The sequence below is a fragment of the Pezoporus wallicus genome, unplaced genomic scaffold (assembly GCF_028554395.1).
Source record: "Pezoporus wallicus isolate ANWC-B61680 ecotype Strahan unplaced genomic scaffold, APGP_CSIRO_Pwel_v1 contig_2871, whole genome shotgun sequence".
Taxonomy (NCBI): Eukaryota; Metazoa; Chordata; class Aves; order Psittaciformes; family Psittacidae; genus Pezoporus; species Pezoporus wallicus.
This window is the reverse complement of record NW_026640775.1, coordinates 4,443,684-4,461,759: the sequence shown is the minus strand read 5'-3', so window position 1 is coordinate 4,461,759 and position 18,076 is coordinate 4,443,684. Positions and strand designations below refer to the sequence as shown.

Below are 18,076 nucleotides of genomic sequence, written 5' to 3'. Positions count from 1 at the left end.
AGCAAAGGTATCAGAGTTAAACAGGGAATCAGAAGAGATTATAATGCAGCTTATTATTCTCCCCCATCCCCAATTAATAAAGCAGAGTGTTTGAGGGAACAGACAGTCTACCAACTATGCCTCCTTTGGCACTGATCAGAACCTGGCACAAGAAGGGTACTCCCTTGCTGCTGATGCCATACTAAACCAATCCAGAGGAATGTGAAAATCTCAGAATTCTGAGTCTGAGTAAAGTGAAAACTGCAACAGCTGAAAAACATATCAGACGAGAACTAAGCCCTACGTAACTCAGTTTTGGAAGGACTATGAAAGAGTCTAGGAAAATTTATATTGCTTTAGCATCCATGTTGGAGGAGCAGGAGGGAAAATGAAAATTACAGCCTATGTTCCCTGAGGTGCCCTTTTAAATATAGGCCAGTGAATCAGACAGTCTGCTGATGGAACAGACTTGGCCAGTTGTCTTGAAAAGCCATAGGAAAAAGTTATCTGCTGGAGGTAATATCTGCAAAATCCGAACTTCTATTTCATTACTGCACAATAAAACCAGCAATCAGCAGAGAACTGGGGGTGTGGCTGATTGGACTTGCTGCCTAAAGACCTACGAAATAAAAATGAGTTGAAGAAAAGGTCTTGAGCAGTTGACCTAAAGTGATCTATAAGGCTTAATTCTTGGCCTTAAAAACTCATGTGTATAGTCCTGTGCATTGTAGTGTCAGCTTACTTGAATTCACTGGCTGTAATTTCTTCCAGCTGCAGAGGACAATGAATGCCTAAATCCTAACATCTTTCCTAGAAAGAAAGATGTGCTTAGGTTCATCTAGTTAACTCTTCAGAAAAACACTTGACAGGTTGAACAGTTACATGGTTAACCATTTAAACCCCCTTTAAGTAATTATGAAGTACTTATGATGCAAAGTTCATTTCTGTTCAGACCAGCCTCAGTAGCAGGTCACATAACAGTAGACAGATCTTACTGTTCAACTTTCATTGAAGTCAAAAGGAATAACTTGTTTCAGTTCACAGATACTGCTGGGCAAAAGAGAAGATGGATGTTTATCTGTCTGTGAGGGCTGGTTATAACATGATCTCTCATACAGATCATGTTATAACATGATCTGTTATAACAGAATATTCCCTCCTCTCTCTTTCTGCATCTCTACAGCTTATTAAATTCAAAGCTGTGCTAGGGGTAGGTTTTTCAAAGCTGCTCCACAGGATGTTCACACTGGGCATACATTAGAAAGCATTTGTCAACCAAGAAGGTGGTCAAACATCGTAATGTGCATTCTAGAGAGGTGTTTGATGCCCCAAGCCTGTCAGTGTTTAAAGAGGCATGTGGAACATTAACTTTTGGTCACCCCTGAATTGATCAAGCAGTTGGACTAGATGATCATTGCAAGTCTATTCCAATTGAATTATTCTATTCTGTTCTGTTCTATTACATTCTATATAAAGTGTTAGCATCACATATGCTAAAGAATATTCCAGTTCTTAGAGGTAGTATTTAGCAAAGATACGTGCTAGGATTTATGTCCTACATGGGAGACTGGGGCAATTCAGGGCTCACCAGGAGCTACCAAGTGACTGGAGGAACTGCCCTATGCATTTCCACACAGGCTGTAGTTGAAATACATCCACTGTATGCCAGAAATTCTGGGAGACACATTGCAGTCTATAGTTTGGTCAAGGTTTGATTGGTTAAGCACTGCAGCACAGTGATGTGTTGCAGTGCTCAACTCTAAGACAGGAAAGAGCCTAAGTGCACAGTTGATTGATGAGTTGCGAGGAGAAAAATTTCTCTCCTTGTTAACACTGGTGGTAAGAGCTACCCGAATTAGTAATAAATCACTACTTATAACTCATTATAAATCATACCCCTCATCCAGTGGCTGCTTGGCATGAAGCTGTCTTTAACACAGATTTTACAGGCCTTGCAGATGCAGGCCTGTGCTCAGACTGAGTTTGTAACAAAGGGACCTTGCAGTAATGTCAATCTTCTTATTAGAGGGAATCATCAAAGATAAGATATTAGGTCAAAGCCCCATATAATGGAACTAAAATAACTTTAGCAGCCTAGTTAGTATAGGAGGGAAGTAAAATGGATAGTTGAATAGAAAGGAAAATACATAATGCAAACATAGAAGAATCCCTACAGCTGTATGTAATGGTGCTCATGGGAGATGATTTTCATATGCCAACCCTCTGGTTCCTTACACTAAAGGCGCAATAAAATCTTTGTCATTGAACAACTTAATCTTCCCTAAAAGATGGCAATGTCATAGAAAACTTCAGCAACAGAAAGCTCATGCAAGTTCACTAGCATCACCTACTGATACATGGAGCGGGTGACTAGATTTCCTGAATATTGTATGTAAATATAACTTAAAGTTAAGCCATACTTTTTATTATTTATTTCATCATAGTGATCAGCTGACCTCCTTTCTCTGGCAGATCTCCTTATTCCTGAGAAAGAAGAAAACTTTAAAAGCCTTAAATGAGGAAACACACTCGCACCATGAACAACCGGCTGATGCACTGGTAAAGAAGATCAATACTTTTGTCACCAGGAAAAAGCAGCAAGTCATAGTGGTAGGGGTCTCTACTTTGAAATGAACAGAAGTACCCATCTGTCAGCCTGACCCAGTCTCAAGGGAGGTGTGTTGCCTAGCAGGAGCACGGATCAGGGATGTTGCAGAGAGGCTGCCTGCTCTAGTAGGTCCCACTGACTATTACCCACTTCTACTGATCCATGGAGGTGCTAGTGGTATAGATATCAGTAGCCTAGAGAGCATAAAAAAGGACTACAGAGACCTGGGAGAGGTAGTTAGAGGCTCTGGGGCTCAGATTGTCTTCTCGTCAGTTCTCCAGGATACAGGGGAGGACCTTAAAAAGGCTAGAAGGATTGGCCAGGTTAATAAAGGGTTAGAAGGGTGCTGCCATAGTCTGGGGTTTGGGTATCTAGAACATGGGACTCAATTTAGTAGGCCAGGTCTACTGGGGGCTGGTGGAGCTTTTGTCAAGCACAGTTTTGGTAGGAGGTTTGCCAGACTGGTCAAGGAAGCTTTAAACTAGATGTGTTGAGGGAAGGGGGCATCATTCCATCCCAACACACCCAGTCAGTTGCCAGCACCTATAATAAATGCTCAGAGCCAATGAGCCGGCTTCATTTGGAGCTTGGCTCAGATGCCTCTATACAAATGCTTGTAGCATGGGGACCAAACATGAAGAATTAGAGATGTGTGCACGTCTATGTGGGTATGATATAATAGGTATCACAGAAACATGGTGGGATAGCTCCTATGACAGGAGTGTTGGAATGGAAGGTCTTTAGGAAAGACAGGTCTGGCAGACAGGGAGGGGGAGTTGCCCTTCATGTACATTACTGTGAGGATCTGTTACAGACCACCTGATCAAGAGGACTCTGTGGATGAAGCACTCTACAGACAGATAGGAACAGCCTCACGCTTGCAGGCCCTTGTTCTCACTGGGGACTTCAACCACCCTGACATCTGTTGGAGCGACGGTACAGCCCAGCACAAGCAATCCAGCAGGTTCTTCAATTGTGTGGAAGACAACTTCCTTCTGCAAGTAATAGAGGAGCCGACAGGAGAGGTGCCATGCTTGACCTCGTGCTCACCAACAGGGAAGGGCTCGTTGGAAATGTGACTCTCCAGGGCAGCCTTGGATGCAGCGATCACGAGATGGTCGAATTCGAGACCCTCAGGACAGTGAGAAGAGCATGCAGCAAGCTCACTGCCCTGGTCTTCAAAAGAGCAGACTCTGGTCTCTTCAGGAACCTGCTTAGTAAGGTTCCATGGGAAATAGCTCTAGAGGGCAGGGGGCCCAAGACTGTTGGTTGATATTCAAGGATCACCTGCTACAATCTCAGGAGTGTTGCATCCCAACTAGAATGAGGTGCACCAGGAGGGCCAGGAAACCTCCTTGGATGGATAAAGAGCTGTTGAAGAAACTCTGAAGGAAAAAAGAGGCTTATAAAAAGTGGAAGCCAAGTTTAATGCCTAGGACATGGAACTGCTGGAACAAGTCCAGAGGATGGCCACAAGGACCATCAGGGGATTGGAGCACCTCCCATATGAAGATAGGCTGAGAAAGTTGGGGCTGTTCAGCTTGGAGAAGAGAAGGCTGCGTGGAGACCTCATAGCAGCCTTCCAGTATCTGAAGGTGGTCTATAAGGATGCTGAGGTGGGACTCTTCATTAGGGACTGTAGTGATAGGACAAGGGGTAGCGGGTTCAAACTTGAACAGAGGAAGTTTAGATTGGATATAAGAAGGAAGTTCTTTACTGTAAGGGTGGTGAGGCACTGGAATGGGTTGCCCAAGGAAGTTGTGAATGCTTCATCCCTGGCAGTGTTCAAGGCCAGGTTGGACAGAGCCTTGGGTGACATGGTTTAGTGTGAGGTGTCCCAGCCCATGGCAAGGGGGGTGGAACTAGATGGTCTTAAGGTCCTTTCCAGCCCTAAGTGTTCTATGATTCTGTATATCAGCTGGTTGACAGAAAGCACCTGGATTTAGCAATCCAAATGCAGCCTCATCAAAAATAATGCAGTCTCCCTTCCTCTGGTGTCTCTTGCTAGTCAGGCCCCAGGAAACAGGAGGTAGGTCAGCCTAGCAATCTTACGTGTTCTTTCATCTAAGGCCACATCTTCATGCACTTACAAACTAGTACCACAGCCTTTTTGCTCTCCTGTCACAGCTACACAGTAGGTATCAAGGAGTTTAGTGTGGCAAATGGGACTAAGACAGAAGAAGCAGTGTTGTTTCAAGGTAGCTGTTGACTTGAGTCCTGGAAATCATTTCTTCTAGCAAATATTGCCATCCTGCCTCAGACACTGTCAAAAAAGGAGGACTTTAGAGGTATGTACCTGTATTTGTGTTTGGATCTTATGAGCAGCGTAGCTATAGAAGCATGAAATATAGCCAAACCCCTAGAAAACCTGTGTATGAAGTCATGCTGAGCAGTGTGCTGTGTGGCTGCACTGCTGCTAGCACTGGAGTTAGCTGAGTAGTGCTACCATAACTGCACCCAGACGCAGAACAAACACAAGCTTACCTACAGCTTCATACCTAGATATGCCTGGTACTGATGCCCTGTGCTACAGCTGTTCTTGCATGAGGGAACCCTACAGCTAATCAGCTCTGCTCAGCAGCTTGGGTTGTATGAGATGGCTTATATGTGTACACAATATATGTTGCACAAACATATCCAGGAAACCCTGGAATAAACCATGGTTCATCATGACTGACCTTTTAAAAATCTGGAGATGTCCTGAAGTTGAGGTATGTTATTCTCTTGGTAGCCACAGTATTTCTCCAGCTGCTGGAAAGCATCCAGATACTGCGTACAAGCATGAGTAGGGTAAAGGCTGCTCAGCTTTCTGTAGACTTCTCTCCTGAAAAAATAAAGCCATATAGCATGGCCCGCCTCCATAAAGCAGTACATATCTGCCCTATTTACAGAGAGGCGTAAACCCCAGCACTAGAAGTGGTCTAAAAATATGAACTCAAGGCACTAGTTCCAAGTTCTTGGAAGCTGATGCCTGGGTGGATGTAGTAAAGCATAAGGATTTTTAGTTACACTTTTCCTTCAGAAGTTGGGTTCTGTTCAGTAAATCTGTTTTATCCCTTCCTACACCCTCCCTTAACAAGAGGATCCTGATTCAGAAGTGTTTCTTGCTTAGGTATAAATGCATTGGAGGTACCAGAGAAATACCAGAGAGGAAGTTGGAGCTGTGGCCCTCTCCATGTTTTGCAGTTTAGGGATGGAATGAGTCAATTATTCTCTCCCTTTCTATGTTTGGGTACAGCATGAAATGCTGGTCCCTCCACCTCCATGCTGAAGCCTAGCCTATATTTGATTCTTACAAACCTCCTCCTAAAAAAGCACATTTTTTGATATTGAAGAGTGATATATGGACAGTCAAAGAGGTTCATACTTTTGCTGTTCAAAATGCCTGGCATGGGCTATGTATTTGAAAGACTTGCCAATTTCTTGAAGCATTTAGCCCATTATACAAAAAGAGACCAGCTGAAGAAAAATATATATAACCAGATTTTGGCACAGGCTTCAAGCTTCTCCCAAACTTGATGGTGCTTGGATTTAGAGCTGTGGTTTGGAATATATTTAGCTGTTGCAAAATAAACAAGTAGTAATAGGATGGCAAGAAACCTTATAGAAATGGTTATTTTTGTTCAGACATGGCCCTAGGGTGTTCACAATTTTATAAACATTGTTTTATGAAAATTGAGATCATTCTTGGAAATGCTGGGTGCGGAAAGTGACCTTTTGTTGGTTTTGTATTGTATTTTTTTTGTGATGCTATTGTTGCTATGGAGGTGATAACCAATCCCTGGTAATGGCTCTCCTCATTTGTATGAATGTCTTACACAGTGTGGGAGTAATGAACCAGAATGAAGAGGGGAAGGAAAACCTTAGGAGGAAAAAAAAGAACAGAAGAAAACAATGACTGCTGTCACTATTGCAAAAGTCACAGGAGACTGGGCCATTTCCATAGAAGAACTAGGAAAAAATGTGGAGGACTAGAGTTCAAGTGTTTCCCTGGCTTATTTCCCCATAGAATACTACTGATTTCAGTGGGATTGCATAGGATCTGAACCGGTACACAGTTCATCCCCAGACTGGAGTCTAGAGACTATTTTAAACTTCTGCACATATGGTCTCTTTTATCAAAGTATCTACTGTGAGCCCAAACATCAACTATCACAGAAACATGGGCAGTCTCGGAGACTAGTGGTCAGCTATCTAAAGCTAAGTGTCCATCCTCTCTAAGTACCTCTGAGGCAATTATTTAAGTTCCCTCCAAAGTCAATAGAATATCAGATATTTCCAGACAACAATTTAGCTTGCGCTAATGTCTCAAATAGGTGTAATGCCCCACCGTATGGAGGTGCTATCCCTCAAAGGACCATTAAGCTGCTATTTGATGGTACTTCAGTCCAGAGATGGAAAGAGAAACCACTGAAAGTGTGGTCTATGAAATACTCTAGAAAGGAGCCTCAGAACAAAGGATAGAGCAGCCACTTGACTTTATTGGCAATGACCTTATTTTACATAAACATTAGCTAAGAAAAAAGTGACACTATTCAGCTTTGTTAGGAAGATGTGACAGGTGCATCCGCATAATTTTGTCCTAGATTCTTCCTTTTCTTATACAGCTTTTACTCATAAAACAACTTAGTTTCAGAGCCTTCCAAGAAGCCTGCTTGAAAACAGAAACTCTGATCATCTCTACCCTCTGTTTTCTGAAAGCTGTATTTCTTCACTTGATTATTTTCATTTTTATAGCCATGTTGCTACAAACTGAAGGCATCCAGCAACTCTTCAGAGTGAGCACCGAGGGAATTTAATCTGTGCTACAAATTTCCCGTTCAATTGCACAGCGCTCAATTAAGTTGTGCTGTAATGCAGCTGACCTCAGGGCACAGCCCCAGGGGGTTCTGATAACCATTGGGAGGGTCTAATTTTGGAAACAGCTTTACATAACAAGACAACCTGGGTTTCTGAGGCTCACTGTTTGGGGAAATGGGCAGATATTCCTTTAAAGATCTATTCTGTTACCACAGTGGGACTAATTCTAGGTGGAGAATGGCTGGAATGACGGAGGTTGGCAACAAAAGAGAAAAACAGGAAAGAACACAAAATTAAATTTTCTTAAATATGACGTTCCCACACACCATCCCATGCCAAGATTGTTGGCTGATGGTAGCAATCATGAGAATGACACCGACCATCAATCTTTGACAATTCAAGGATGCTATAAAAACCTATTTGAGCTTAATAAAAATGTGATCGCCTGGATGAGTTAGATGCAAGGTTTTTATGTGATTGTGGGCAGCACCACTCAAGCTTTCTATGGCACGGTAGATTTTATTTAAAATAAAATGATCACTGAAAGAGATGGGATGGCCTCGTGGTTGAGATTCTGGCATGTGACATCTAGTGTATGGACTTAATTCCTGACATTGATATAAACTTTGTATATAATTTGGGGCAAATTACTTAAGCTCCAGCTTTTTCATATCTACAGTTATAAAATGTGGTCATCATTCTTCCTTTTTCCCACCTTTAGGCTGTCTTTTAATTGCCATTGTAAACTTTTCTGAACAAAGATCCTCTCTTATTATGTGCACATGTGGCACAATCCTCACACTCTGCTCTAGTTGGGTCATTTGGACATATTTATGTTTGTATTATCATGCAAATGTGTAATCATTGCTGCTTACTGAGATTTGTTAAAGTTAGTGGGAGAAAGTGAAAACAAAGGTATAAGAAATAAGCAGTCTGTTTTCTTTCAGTTCTGCCACATTTCACATCGTGTCTACAAACATCCTTTGAATTTAATTAATTTTGTTTGTTTGTTTGGCTTTGGGGATTTTTTTGATGCCAAATCTTCAGGAGAAACAAAGTCCCAGTGCAGAAATGCTGCACCCATGTGAAAGTCACTTGCCATCATTTTATATGACATCAAAGGACTTTTTACAGTGTAAATAATACATCATAAGAACACTTTGAATTTTCCTTTACCATCCATTTGAGAGAATAACATCTATTCATGTTAACAGCAATGAATACTTGCAGGAGAACAAGCAAGGCAGGTCTGTCCTATGAACATTCGGTTAGCTGCATCCTATCGTTGAACTTCCATCCTGCAAGTGGGCGTTTGCTCCTTATAACAAAGTTGGACCTGTGATATTAATGACACCACCATAGTTATGGTTAATTAGAGAACAGTTAGAAGAAGTTGTTGGAACTAGGTGATCTCAAGGTCCTTTCCTAATTCTGTGGTTCTAAATTATACTATTGGCTCCATTTTTTTCTGGCTTCTGATATTTTGATAGGATTGGCAGGCAGGGAGACAGTCAGAAAAATTCTGCTCTAGAAAGTGAATAGTTAAGACCAGCTCTGAGAATGGCTTTCTGCAAAACAAATGACCAAAAGGTGATACTTAACCAAGGAGTAAAATTTGAGGTAGATATAGATGGTATTAAAGTGGTTTAACTGTCTCACATTGAGAGTCTTTCCTGGAACTGCAGTGTAATGCCCCAGGAAGCAGAGTATAAGCAGCAAACTCACCAAGTTGCAGTCTCCTGTGCTGTGTATTCAATGCGAGGCAAAGGGTCTCCTCTGTAACGAAGAGAGGAAATAATGCATGTGTCTAAAGCAGATTACAGGTTTGGTTTCTAAGTATTATTTACTTTCCCTGCACCATGAATATTTGCCAGAATGAAAACAGAAACAGCAAAATTGTACATAAGTAACAACTTCTTAGTCTCAGTAGGTTCTAATGTGTGCATTTTCTCTTCTTTTCCAGTGTGGGGAGGAAACAGAGGGAACAGTAAGAAAGGGAGTCATGTTCTGCTTTACAGAAGAAAAAAGAAGCCTTCAGGCTTACCCCCACCTCTGCTGAAGGCAATCTAGCAACCAAAACACAGTGTCCATCCCTGAGGGATGTGATCAACACAGTAACATTGCAGGGAAGCATTCATAAACTCAGCAGCAGAGAGCTGCCTAGTGCATACACTGCATGATTATCACTAACTTCTCTGGTGGGCAGTCTTCTCTCCTTTTCCTCACTGTTGCTCCTTCAGTAGCTCTGAGTCAGTTCAGTGTGTGCTTTTGTCCTGTTTTGTGCTTCACCAGCTGTGCAACATGGTGGCAGTGAGAAAACTGTACTCAAACAGCAGTCTCTAAAGTCTTGGGAGATTTCAGAAGTTCTTGGACACCATGAAGATAATAATCCATAGCCAGTTCTACCTGTGCATCTAATTGACTCTATCAGACAGCAGTGTGATTCCGATGAAGTTTTACAAAAAGGCAGACATATTTTCAGCCACCCCCATCAGTCCTGGGAGGTTTTTAAGTACATGGATAGAGACATGTCAAATAAATAACAAAAATATTAAATTGATTTTCTTTGTCAAAAATACGTTCCTAAACATTATTCCGTGTATTTCCTTGAAAAACATCAACCTCAGCTCAGAGCAAGCCCTAAAAGGAACTCCAAAATTGAAATTAAAACATCCCATTGAAAAATCACCTCTGCTAAGACAAAATACAGCACTGAAGGAGATGTGAATGCAATCTTAAGATTTTCATCTTTAGGTATATCTGCTGCGTTGTGGGAAAAGTGTTTCATATGGAGTGAAAGCTTCTGTGGGTGGCTGAATTCTCTTTTGTAAAAGATAACCCCATTGATCGGTTGACAAAACATTAAATCTCTGGTATTTCTTGCACACAAAGATGTCTGAAAGAGCATGTGGACCACTGAAGTTTCTCCTCAGCAGTCTCGTACTTACGCTTTGTAATTAAAGGCAAGGTCAGCAAAGAATGCCCTCCGTTTCTTATACTCCAGGTCGGTATATCCCTGGGTTAAAAAACAATTTTTAAAAAGGTTTTACATCAAGAGACATTTGTGGGCATAAATGCTAACAAAAGCATTCAGGAAACCTAGGTCTCACATAGGTTGTTTCTCTGAAACAATGAACCTTGAACCTTATGAATAGGGTAAGGCAAAGTCTGAAAATCAGTTACATTCATGACATTTAGGTAAAAATTTGGCCCCTGTGCCTGGAAGGAAAGTAGCGTGGCTTCATGGGAAGGTTTTGGAGTTGTTCATAAACACTACAGCACAGACCAATACGCTTACCGTCAAATTTAAATGCAAACCACAATAAAAATGAAATTGAAGTAGGGGTGTCACTTCTGTTGGCAGAACAGCTGAATCTCTGAATCATTTCTTTCCTGCACTAAGCACGAATGTTGCAATATAGGGTCATCATGGACATGATAGTACCAAGCCTAGTACCACCTTGACAGAGAAAGTACACTGCACCTGAACAATACCCTGCACTTTGAGTTAAGAAGAGGTCCTCACTGGCTAGAAATCATATAGCTGTCACTGAATCTGTAGAAAGAACAGGCTTTCAGCTCAAGTCCCCCTTGCCTATTTATTAACCTGTAATGATAAAGACAGATTTAGTGGTATCTGTTTAAAGTGGCCGTTCACTTATTAAATACTGTAGTTTTCTTCTTGCCCCCTCAGTGTTTACTAGAAATTGAGCTTCAAGCATGAATCCGCAGCTATTGAATACAAATAGAGATGTGGAATCAAATTCCTTTGAATTTTACATCATTCATAATAGGAATAAAATCTGAAATCTGGCACTCTGTTATTAATATAACTCAGAAAGCAGTGTTGATCATCATCACTGTACAAATATTTATTATTCTAAAATATTCAGAATTTACTGGAACCACTTTGCATACTACAAGCCAAATTTGTCCCTTAGGTTTATTCACATAATTTTCAGTGTAGCAATAATACCAGTAATACTTCAGTTAATGAGTATTGTGTGCGCGAATCTGAGGAAAGAACTGGATCCTGACAGCATGTTTATTTTTGTCATGTGTTATGTTCATTCAGATGCCACCCTTGCTTGTCAGTAGCTGTAACAAGTCCATACGGAGCACACAGAAGAGACATTGGGCCAGACTAGCACTGATGCTGTCACTTTTCAGCTTGGTTGCTACTGTTCCCAGGGCTCTCTACCCATGCTCTGAGCAACAAGAGCCTCCTTGGGGGACCACTACAGTCAGTGCCAGTGTGCCCCAGAGAATGGTGTCACAGTGTCATCAGTTTGCTTTTCTGGCCATTAAAGAGACAGTAAAGAACAAAGCAAAGCTGTTGAGATCAACAGCCTAAACTGCCTATTTGGTAGTACATGTATATGCAGAATATTTGCTGAACTACTTGTACATCAGCTTGGTCCTTTCCTCCAACCTGCCTTTTTTTGAGCCATCCTCAATGGCACTGTAAATGAGCCCATGTTGTGATTCCTCCTGCCCCAGACAAATGATTTTCAGTGCCTGAACTAACTTGTTTCAAGCTAGTTTAGGTATTTCTACATTGCACTGCATTCTGCAGTGTAGATTTATCCGCACTCAATACTTTGGTAATTCTGCACTCCTGGTGTTTTCTCATCCTCTTCAGTGCTCATACCTTCTATTCAGTGACAAAGGAAGGGAACTTAGCCAAATTCAAAAAATTTAAAAGGAGCATTCATTTATCTCATGAGAAACAGCTATAGTGCTAGATCAGGAAAATTACCAACATTTGTATTGTTTCTATAAGAAAGATATTAAGAATAATTAAAGATGTCATGGTTAAGGAGGATGTGAAGCTCTCCTATAACATTGTAGCTTAATAAATGATTCTCAAAAATAGAAGATAGACTTGGAAAGTTTTGTCGTACCACACAGAACTGTACATAGCTAACATTAACATTGTGTAAGTTAACAAAAGGGTCTAAATAGAATTCAGACTTTTCAAGAAGGGAATGAAAATCTTGTAGATTCTGTTGGCTCCCATCTAAATTTTCCTTGCTTTTTTCAGTGCAAAGTCTGTGGCTTTGTTTCTTCCCATGCATCACTTCTATGTGATGATTGTCAGCATACTTCACAACAGTTTCGTTACCTACCTTGTCAATCAGAAAATGGCCCTGTGGAGTCCCTTTCTTATCTGTACCTAACTCATATCTCATCTGTACTAAGTTGGGAAACTGATGAGAAATGAGTGTTGGATCCCAGTATTTTGCCATACTATTATCATCACTAGTGAAGGACTGTACAGTGCATGTTTCGTCTTCCTTCTCATAGGATTTCTGCTTATGGCAAGGTTGAGCGTACAAGCACAAAACTATTATGAGTAAAGCCCTTTTTGTAGCCCACTCATAACCAACGAATCCAAGGGAAAGCTCATCATAAACATTCTAACAATATTGTGCTGAGTACTATCAATAAACACTGGCAAAATCCTGGCTCCAAACACCTTGTGCAAAGTCAAATGTAAATTAGGATTATAATATTTCCAATTTACTTGCTATTTAAACTTTAGATCTGATTTAAACTGAAAGCACTAGACCTTTTGAGCTTCTCCAGTCATATTTACATCTCAGTTCAGTTATCCAGTTATCCAGTTATTCAGTGCTGTCATGTATTTATCTTATTTTCTGTCTAGACAATTTTTGCAAGTTTAAGCATTATACTCCCATCTGCGGGATCTGAGGATCTGGTATTTATTAGCTCTTTGCCATTTGTCCTCAATATCATCATCTTTACATCGGCACTTGAATAAGATTCCTGGCATGTTTGAAATTTAAAAATGCAGATATGGAATATCTGAAGTGTCAAAACACAGAAAACACAAAAAGCAGAAGGCTGGGGAACTTGACTCTTGTGTGGACCAGAAGTTACAAAGTGGGCATACTTCAAATATATCGGGGTGAAATAATAAACTAGATTTTTTTAAACTAAACAACAAAATGTAAACTTACGCTAAAGAAGATGTGAAATAGAAGTTACTTCAGTGTGTGCCTGATGTTAATCATAAGTGCCTTGGTGAGTAAGAGCCCATAAGTTTTTCTCAATATTAAGTTATTCATTCTGCAGTCCCTAATTCCACTTGGATCAGACTTTCTCTGGTCCTTTATTGTCCTTTCATGAATATTTCTTTACTCCTGAAATTTTCCTAACAATTTTTTTTTCTACAGTTTCTTTTTAAAAGATGGAAATAACAGTGATGGTAAACTTACAGGGTGACCACAGTCCAAACTGGGATCATACTTAGTGATCAGATGGTGACATTTGTCCAGATCTTGGACTTTCCTAGGGAACCAGGGCACTGGAGAGAAAGTAGCAAGACTTAAATGAGATAGGATTAAATAATTTTTAACAGGCACAGAAAATAAAAGTTGTGCTGATGATTACAAGCCTTTTGTTTTCATCAGCTACATGTCACTGTGTGTCAGTAGTTGAATTCATCTGCCAAGCAAATTGGCAGACTGGACAAAAAATAATCTAAAACTAACTTGCAATGATACCACTCTTTTAATGAGTAGTAAGGGCAAAAAAAACATTTCCTTTTAGTCCAAACAAGGTATTCTGTTTGACACAGAAAAACAAATTTATTTCTACATTTTGGGTTTAAGAAAATGTTTTGATTTTGTCTAAAAAGTAGTCCTAAGTTTTTATACCTTTAAAAATGAAAACATTTTAAAAGGAAAACAAGAAATTTCTAAAAATAAAACAGGTCAAGAAGTATCCTGACTTCAAGTTTTTCCTTCTGGCACCTTTCGCCCCCCCCACCCCCCACCCCCCAGAATTATAACATTAGCTGAATTTCCAAACATTTTCTTTCCTCTCAAATGAGGACCTTTTCTGGTGAACAAAATAAACTGTGATCATTTTAAGTGCCAGCATTTATAACTAATGAATTTAAAATATTAATGAAAAAAGACAAAGTTGAGACTGTTTTCTGAGGTCAGACAGATGCTGCATTACAGCTCAGGAAAGGTCCATTTGGGGTCATTTTAACCTCATACTTGACAAGAGACCAGGAATCTCTGGCAAATGAATGATAAATTCAGCTATAGCTCTGTTATAGTATATCAAAGCACAGACAGCTCTCAAAAGTACAAGTCTACCAGTACACACTGATATTGGGAAATTCTAGTTCTTTCAATCAGTTATGGCCAGTTCTGCAATAAGAAGGAAGAAATAACTTGTCTGACAGATGCCTTAAGCCTACCTGGAAATTTTTTCTGAGCCTATGTCTTCGGCTGTGCCATACTGCATGCAATATGCCTGCCCTGCCATCTATGGCCATATCTCCTCAAAACCTGTACCTGATCATAAGTCCACAGGCTATGACAAAGTGCCTCTCTTTCCACATCATTCCCATTGGGAAGTATCCCAATTCAGGGAAAAAAGTCATGCAGTGAAGAAAAATGAATACACACTCACCTGCATGCCAAACAAATTAAATTACTATTAGGAAGCTGAAGCTTAACAAGTTACTCCAAAAAGAAACCAAACAGCACTAGCAGATGCTTATGTTTCTTACCTTTGTCTTCTCTGCTAGTTCTCACATCCTCTGCTACTCTCTTTAAGGAAGTGATAAGGGGACTAACATCAGCACTGTGAACTTCACATTCAACAAAAATATCAAGCATATCAGCAGCAGAGTTCTTGGGCTTCTTGGCTCGTCTGGTTTCAAAGTGATGTATCTGAGCTTCAGAAGTCTGCAAGAGCCAGATGTTCGTATGATGCAACTTCTCCAAAGACTGAAAATCCAGATAAGTCTAGATACACTTCTACAGTGTCTTTAAAAGGTGACTAAAAGAGCTATTAAGTCTTTTAAAGTAAAGTGCATATTAAGCGATGAAGCTTAATAATGTCCAGTTTAGGAGCTAAAATACAAGCAGAGCTAAAAATTAAATACCGTAGAATTAGGTAGAGATAGATGGAGATGAAAGATAAGATGCTGTTGACTGTAGCATTCCATCTGTGCAGAAATAACAAATGAGTAGCTGGGTAACTCTTAAAACCCTGGCAGAATGAAAGCAGATCTATTGATGTATAATGACACCATAATCATTAAATAATTGCAAACAATTAAAAATAAGTAACATATACAATACTTGTTTTTTCAGTTATTCATTTTTCACAGATGAGAGTGAGCACCTGGCAGGGACACTTCAAGTGCCCAGAATATATAATGCCTGTATGGTTTACAGCTCTTGTTCTCTGGATCTCCTTGCCAAATATGCAGAGAAAATTCATTGGCTTCTAACATCCCCACAATCTGAGTGCTTGAAATGCTGGCCTGTTGTTTAGTCGTGGCTGGCCACCACAACTGCTGGAAAGAAATAACAGATCAGTATCTGCTCTAAACAGCCCTTAAATAAAATGCTGATTCTTCTAAATGACTGTCCAGCTGCTCCCTCCTTCCAGAGCACTATCCTTTTTAACTTGGAGAGAACAGCTGACCTCTCTGAGCAGCTGTAGCAAAATAGAGACAATGAGAAAGGAGGAAGGCAACTGGAGGCATAAGTCAGGCAGGGAGCATGAGATGGATGAGAGAGGGTTGATGCAGAGTGGGAGAGGTGAAGGCAATAGTGGCAGAAGAGAGGGCTTGATGGAGGAAAAGAATGATGAGGTCTGTACCTCAAAGACTTTGACTGCCTTAGAGAGCTCAATCTTCCTGACATTGCAGAGGGTGAGGGTCAGGATTAGAGTGGTTCTGCTATCCTCCCTGTTGGAGCCCAGACTGCCTCGCCTGTTCAATGACTCTATGCCACACATCTCCTTCTCCTTGCTGGCCTCTTCCTTTTGGCCTGAGATCCCCACCAAGTCAGTCTTCATTGGAGATGTTGAGTGGAAACTGCCTGAGGATGTGAGTGCTTTCGCAGAGCAATGACCAGGGGAGGTGGTGCGACTGGAGATCCAATGCGTCTACATGGGTAGTAAGATCAGAGCTGCCAGACAGCAGGGAAGCAAACTGGTTGATACTGTGTTAGGTGTACAGACATTTATGTTAGCCATGCCAGTCACATCAAGGGAAACCTCCTGCGTAGGATGTGCGCAAGAGCTCAAGATAACCCTCCTCCTCTGGGTAACTTCAAAGCATGGCCCTCCTGCTCTGTTTGAAGGTGTCTGCAAGTTGTTCAACCCTGGAGATTGGCTCCTTTGTGGAGAGGCAATTAGCCTGAGCCCCATTTACATCTCCTAGTCAGGACTCCACTGCATAATGCCTGAGACTGCCCTTCCTTCCCATCCTCTCTTAACTCACTGAGGCCCTCTCTGCATTGACCATGCCTTCAGGTAACAAAAGGGCCTCTTCCCCCAAATCCCAGCCCAATCCAAGTGGTGTTCCCTCTGCACAGACACCATTGTGGGAGTGCCAGAGAGACCTGAGCCAGACTCAAAGTTTATTGCCTACTTCTTAGCTTTTTCTGCCCAGAAGGTCTGTCTGACCTGTTCTGTCCTAGCCCTACAAGAGCTGAGTGTTGCCTCTATACTTAGATCATCTTTTGGAACTTACTTCTGTAATGATTTTATCTCCAGTGAAGTAGACTCTCAAAAAGCCCACGGTCACATTTTTCTAACAGCTAGTAGGGCAATCTCAGAGTGGGCATCAGCTCTGCTCTTGCCAGGGCATGGTATCCCTTGACATCCACAAGCATATTTCTGGGTATGAGCACCTGTATCTTCATACCCCAAGTTACAGTGTGCTGGAACCCCTGTGAAAGTCAACTTGCAGATCTACAGAGAAGACTATCTTTTGTCCTCCCTTTGCAGATGGAGCCACTTCTTATGTGCCCCTACCTGATCCTGTGACTGGGTCACACCCCACAATTCTATACTGCTTTTGCCTCCTCCATGGCCAGAAAAGATAAAGACAGTGCAGAGAAATTTTGTTCTCCAGAGACCATGGCAGCACCTTGTTTCCCCTTTGCCCAAAACAGAGCACTGTGAAGATCTCAGTTTCACCATTATTGCCTGGCTTGAGACAGACAAACCCCAGGTGAATTTTGGAGCACCATGCCCAGAAGGCAGGTCTCAGTGTCCTGAGGAACATCAGCCCACGCAGACCTCAGGCACTGCGGGCTTTGCAGGGCATGGCGAGTGCCAGACTGAGAAGAGATGCTCCCTGTCCGGGCCTATTCCAGGTCCGGATGCTGCCCGCGGGGAGGGCAGAGTCGGGCAAGGTGGGGCAGGGCAGGCAGCTGTCCGCGGTGCTGAACCTGGCCCGGCTCTGGCCTTTGGCACCCTCCGCTTTGCGGGCGGTTCCGGTCGTCCCGCCCCCGGCCTGGCTCGGCTCATGTCCCGGGTGAAGTCCGGGAGGGCAACGGGGCACTTCAGAGGCGGCTGAATTGCAGCTGCAAACTGGATGGGGCAGGGGAAGAAGAGGGGTGCCTTAAGGGGGGAAAAGGGCTCTTCCCCCTCCTACATACCCCCAGCAGTGGAGACAAGAGAGGGCATAAGAAAACAAGCCGAGCAGAGTCTATGTGAGTCCAAACTGGGTCTTTCCCATGCATCCCCACATCCAGGCCACAGCCATGGCACAAACAACAAATGCACAAGGTCTCCTACTCCAGCTACATGTGGACATGTATGTGAAGGCCATAAAGCTCAAGATGCATGTTTAAGACACTGGTCACAGGTACAGGCAGATCAAGGACATCAGGCTTCTATGGC

The 18,076-nt window shown here is 41.8% G+C and overlaps 1 protein-coding gene across 1 annotated transcript in view; it reads right to left on the bottom strand.

Moving 5' to 3' along the window:
• Nucleotides 1-16,240, bottom strand: part of LOC130605197 (tyrosine 3-monooxygenase-like) — a 31,063-nt gene extending 14,823 nt beyond the window's left edge. The window contains exons 1-6 of the mRNA XM_057420481.1: nt 16,043-16,240; nt 14,940-15,177; nt 13,630-13,718; nt 10,336-10,403; nt 9,113-9,163; nt 5,266-5,411 (exon numbers count right to left, since the gene is read on the bottom strand). Of these exons, the coding sequence (XP_057276464.1) occupies nt 5,266-5,411; nt 9,113-9,163; nt 10,336-10,403; nt 13,630-13,718; nt 14,940-15,177; nt 16,043-16,240 (790 nt within the window). The remainder of the gene's footprint in view (nt 1-5,265; nt 5,412-9,112; nt 9,164-10,335; nt 10,404-13,629; nt 13,719-14,939; nt 15,178-16,042) is intronic.
• Between the last annotated feature and the right edge of the window lie 1,836 nt (nt 16,241-18,076).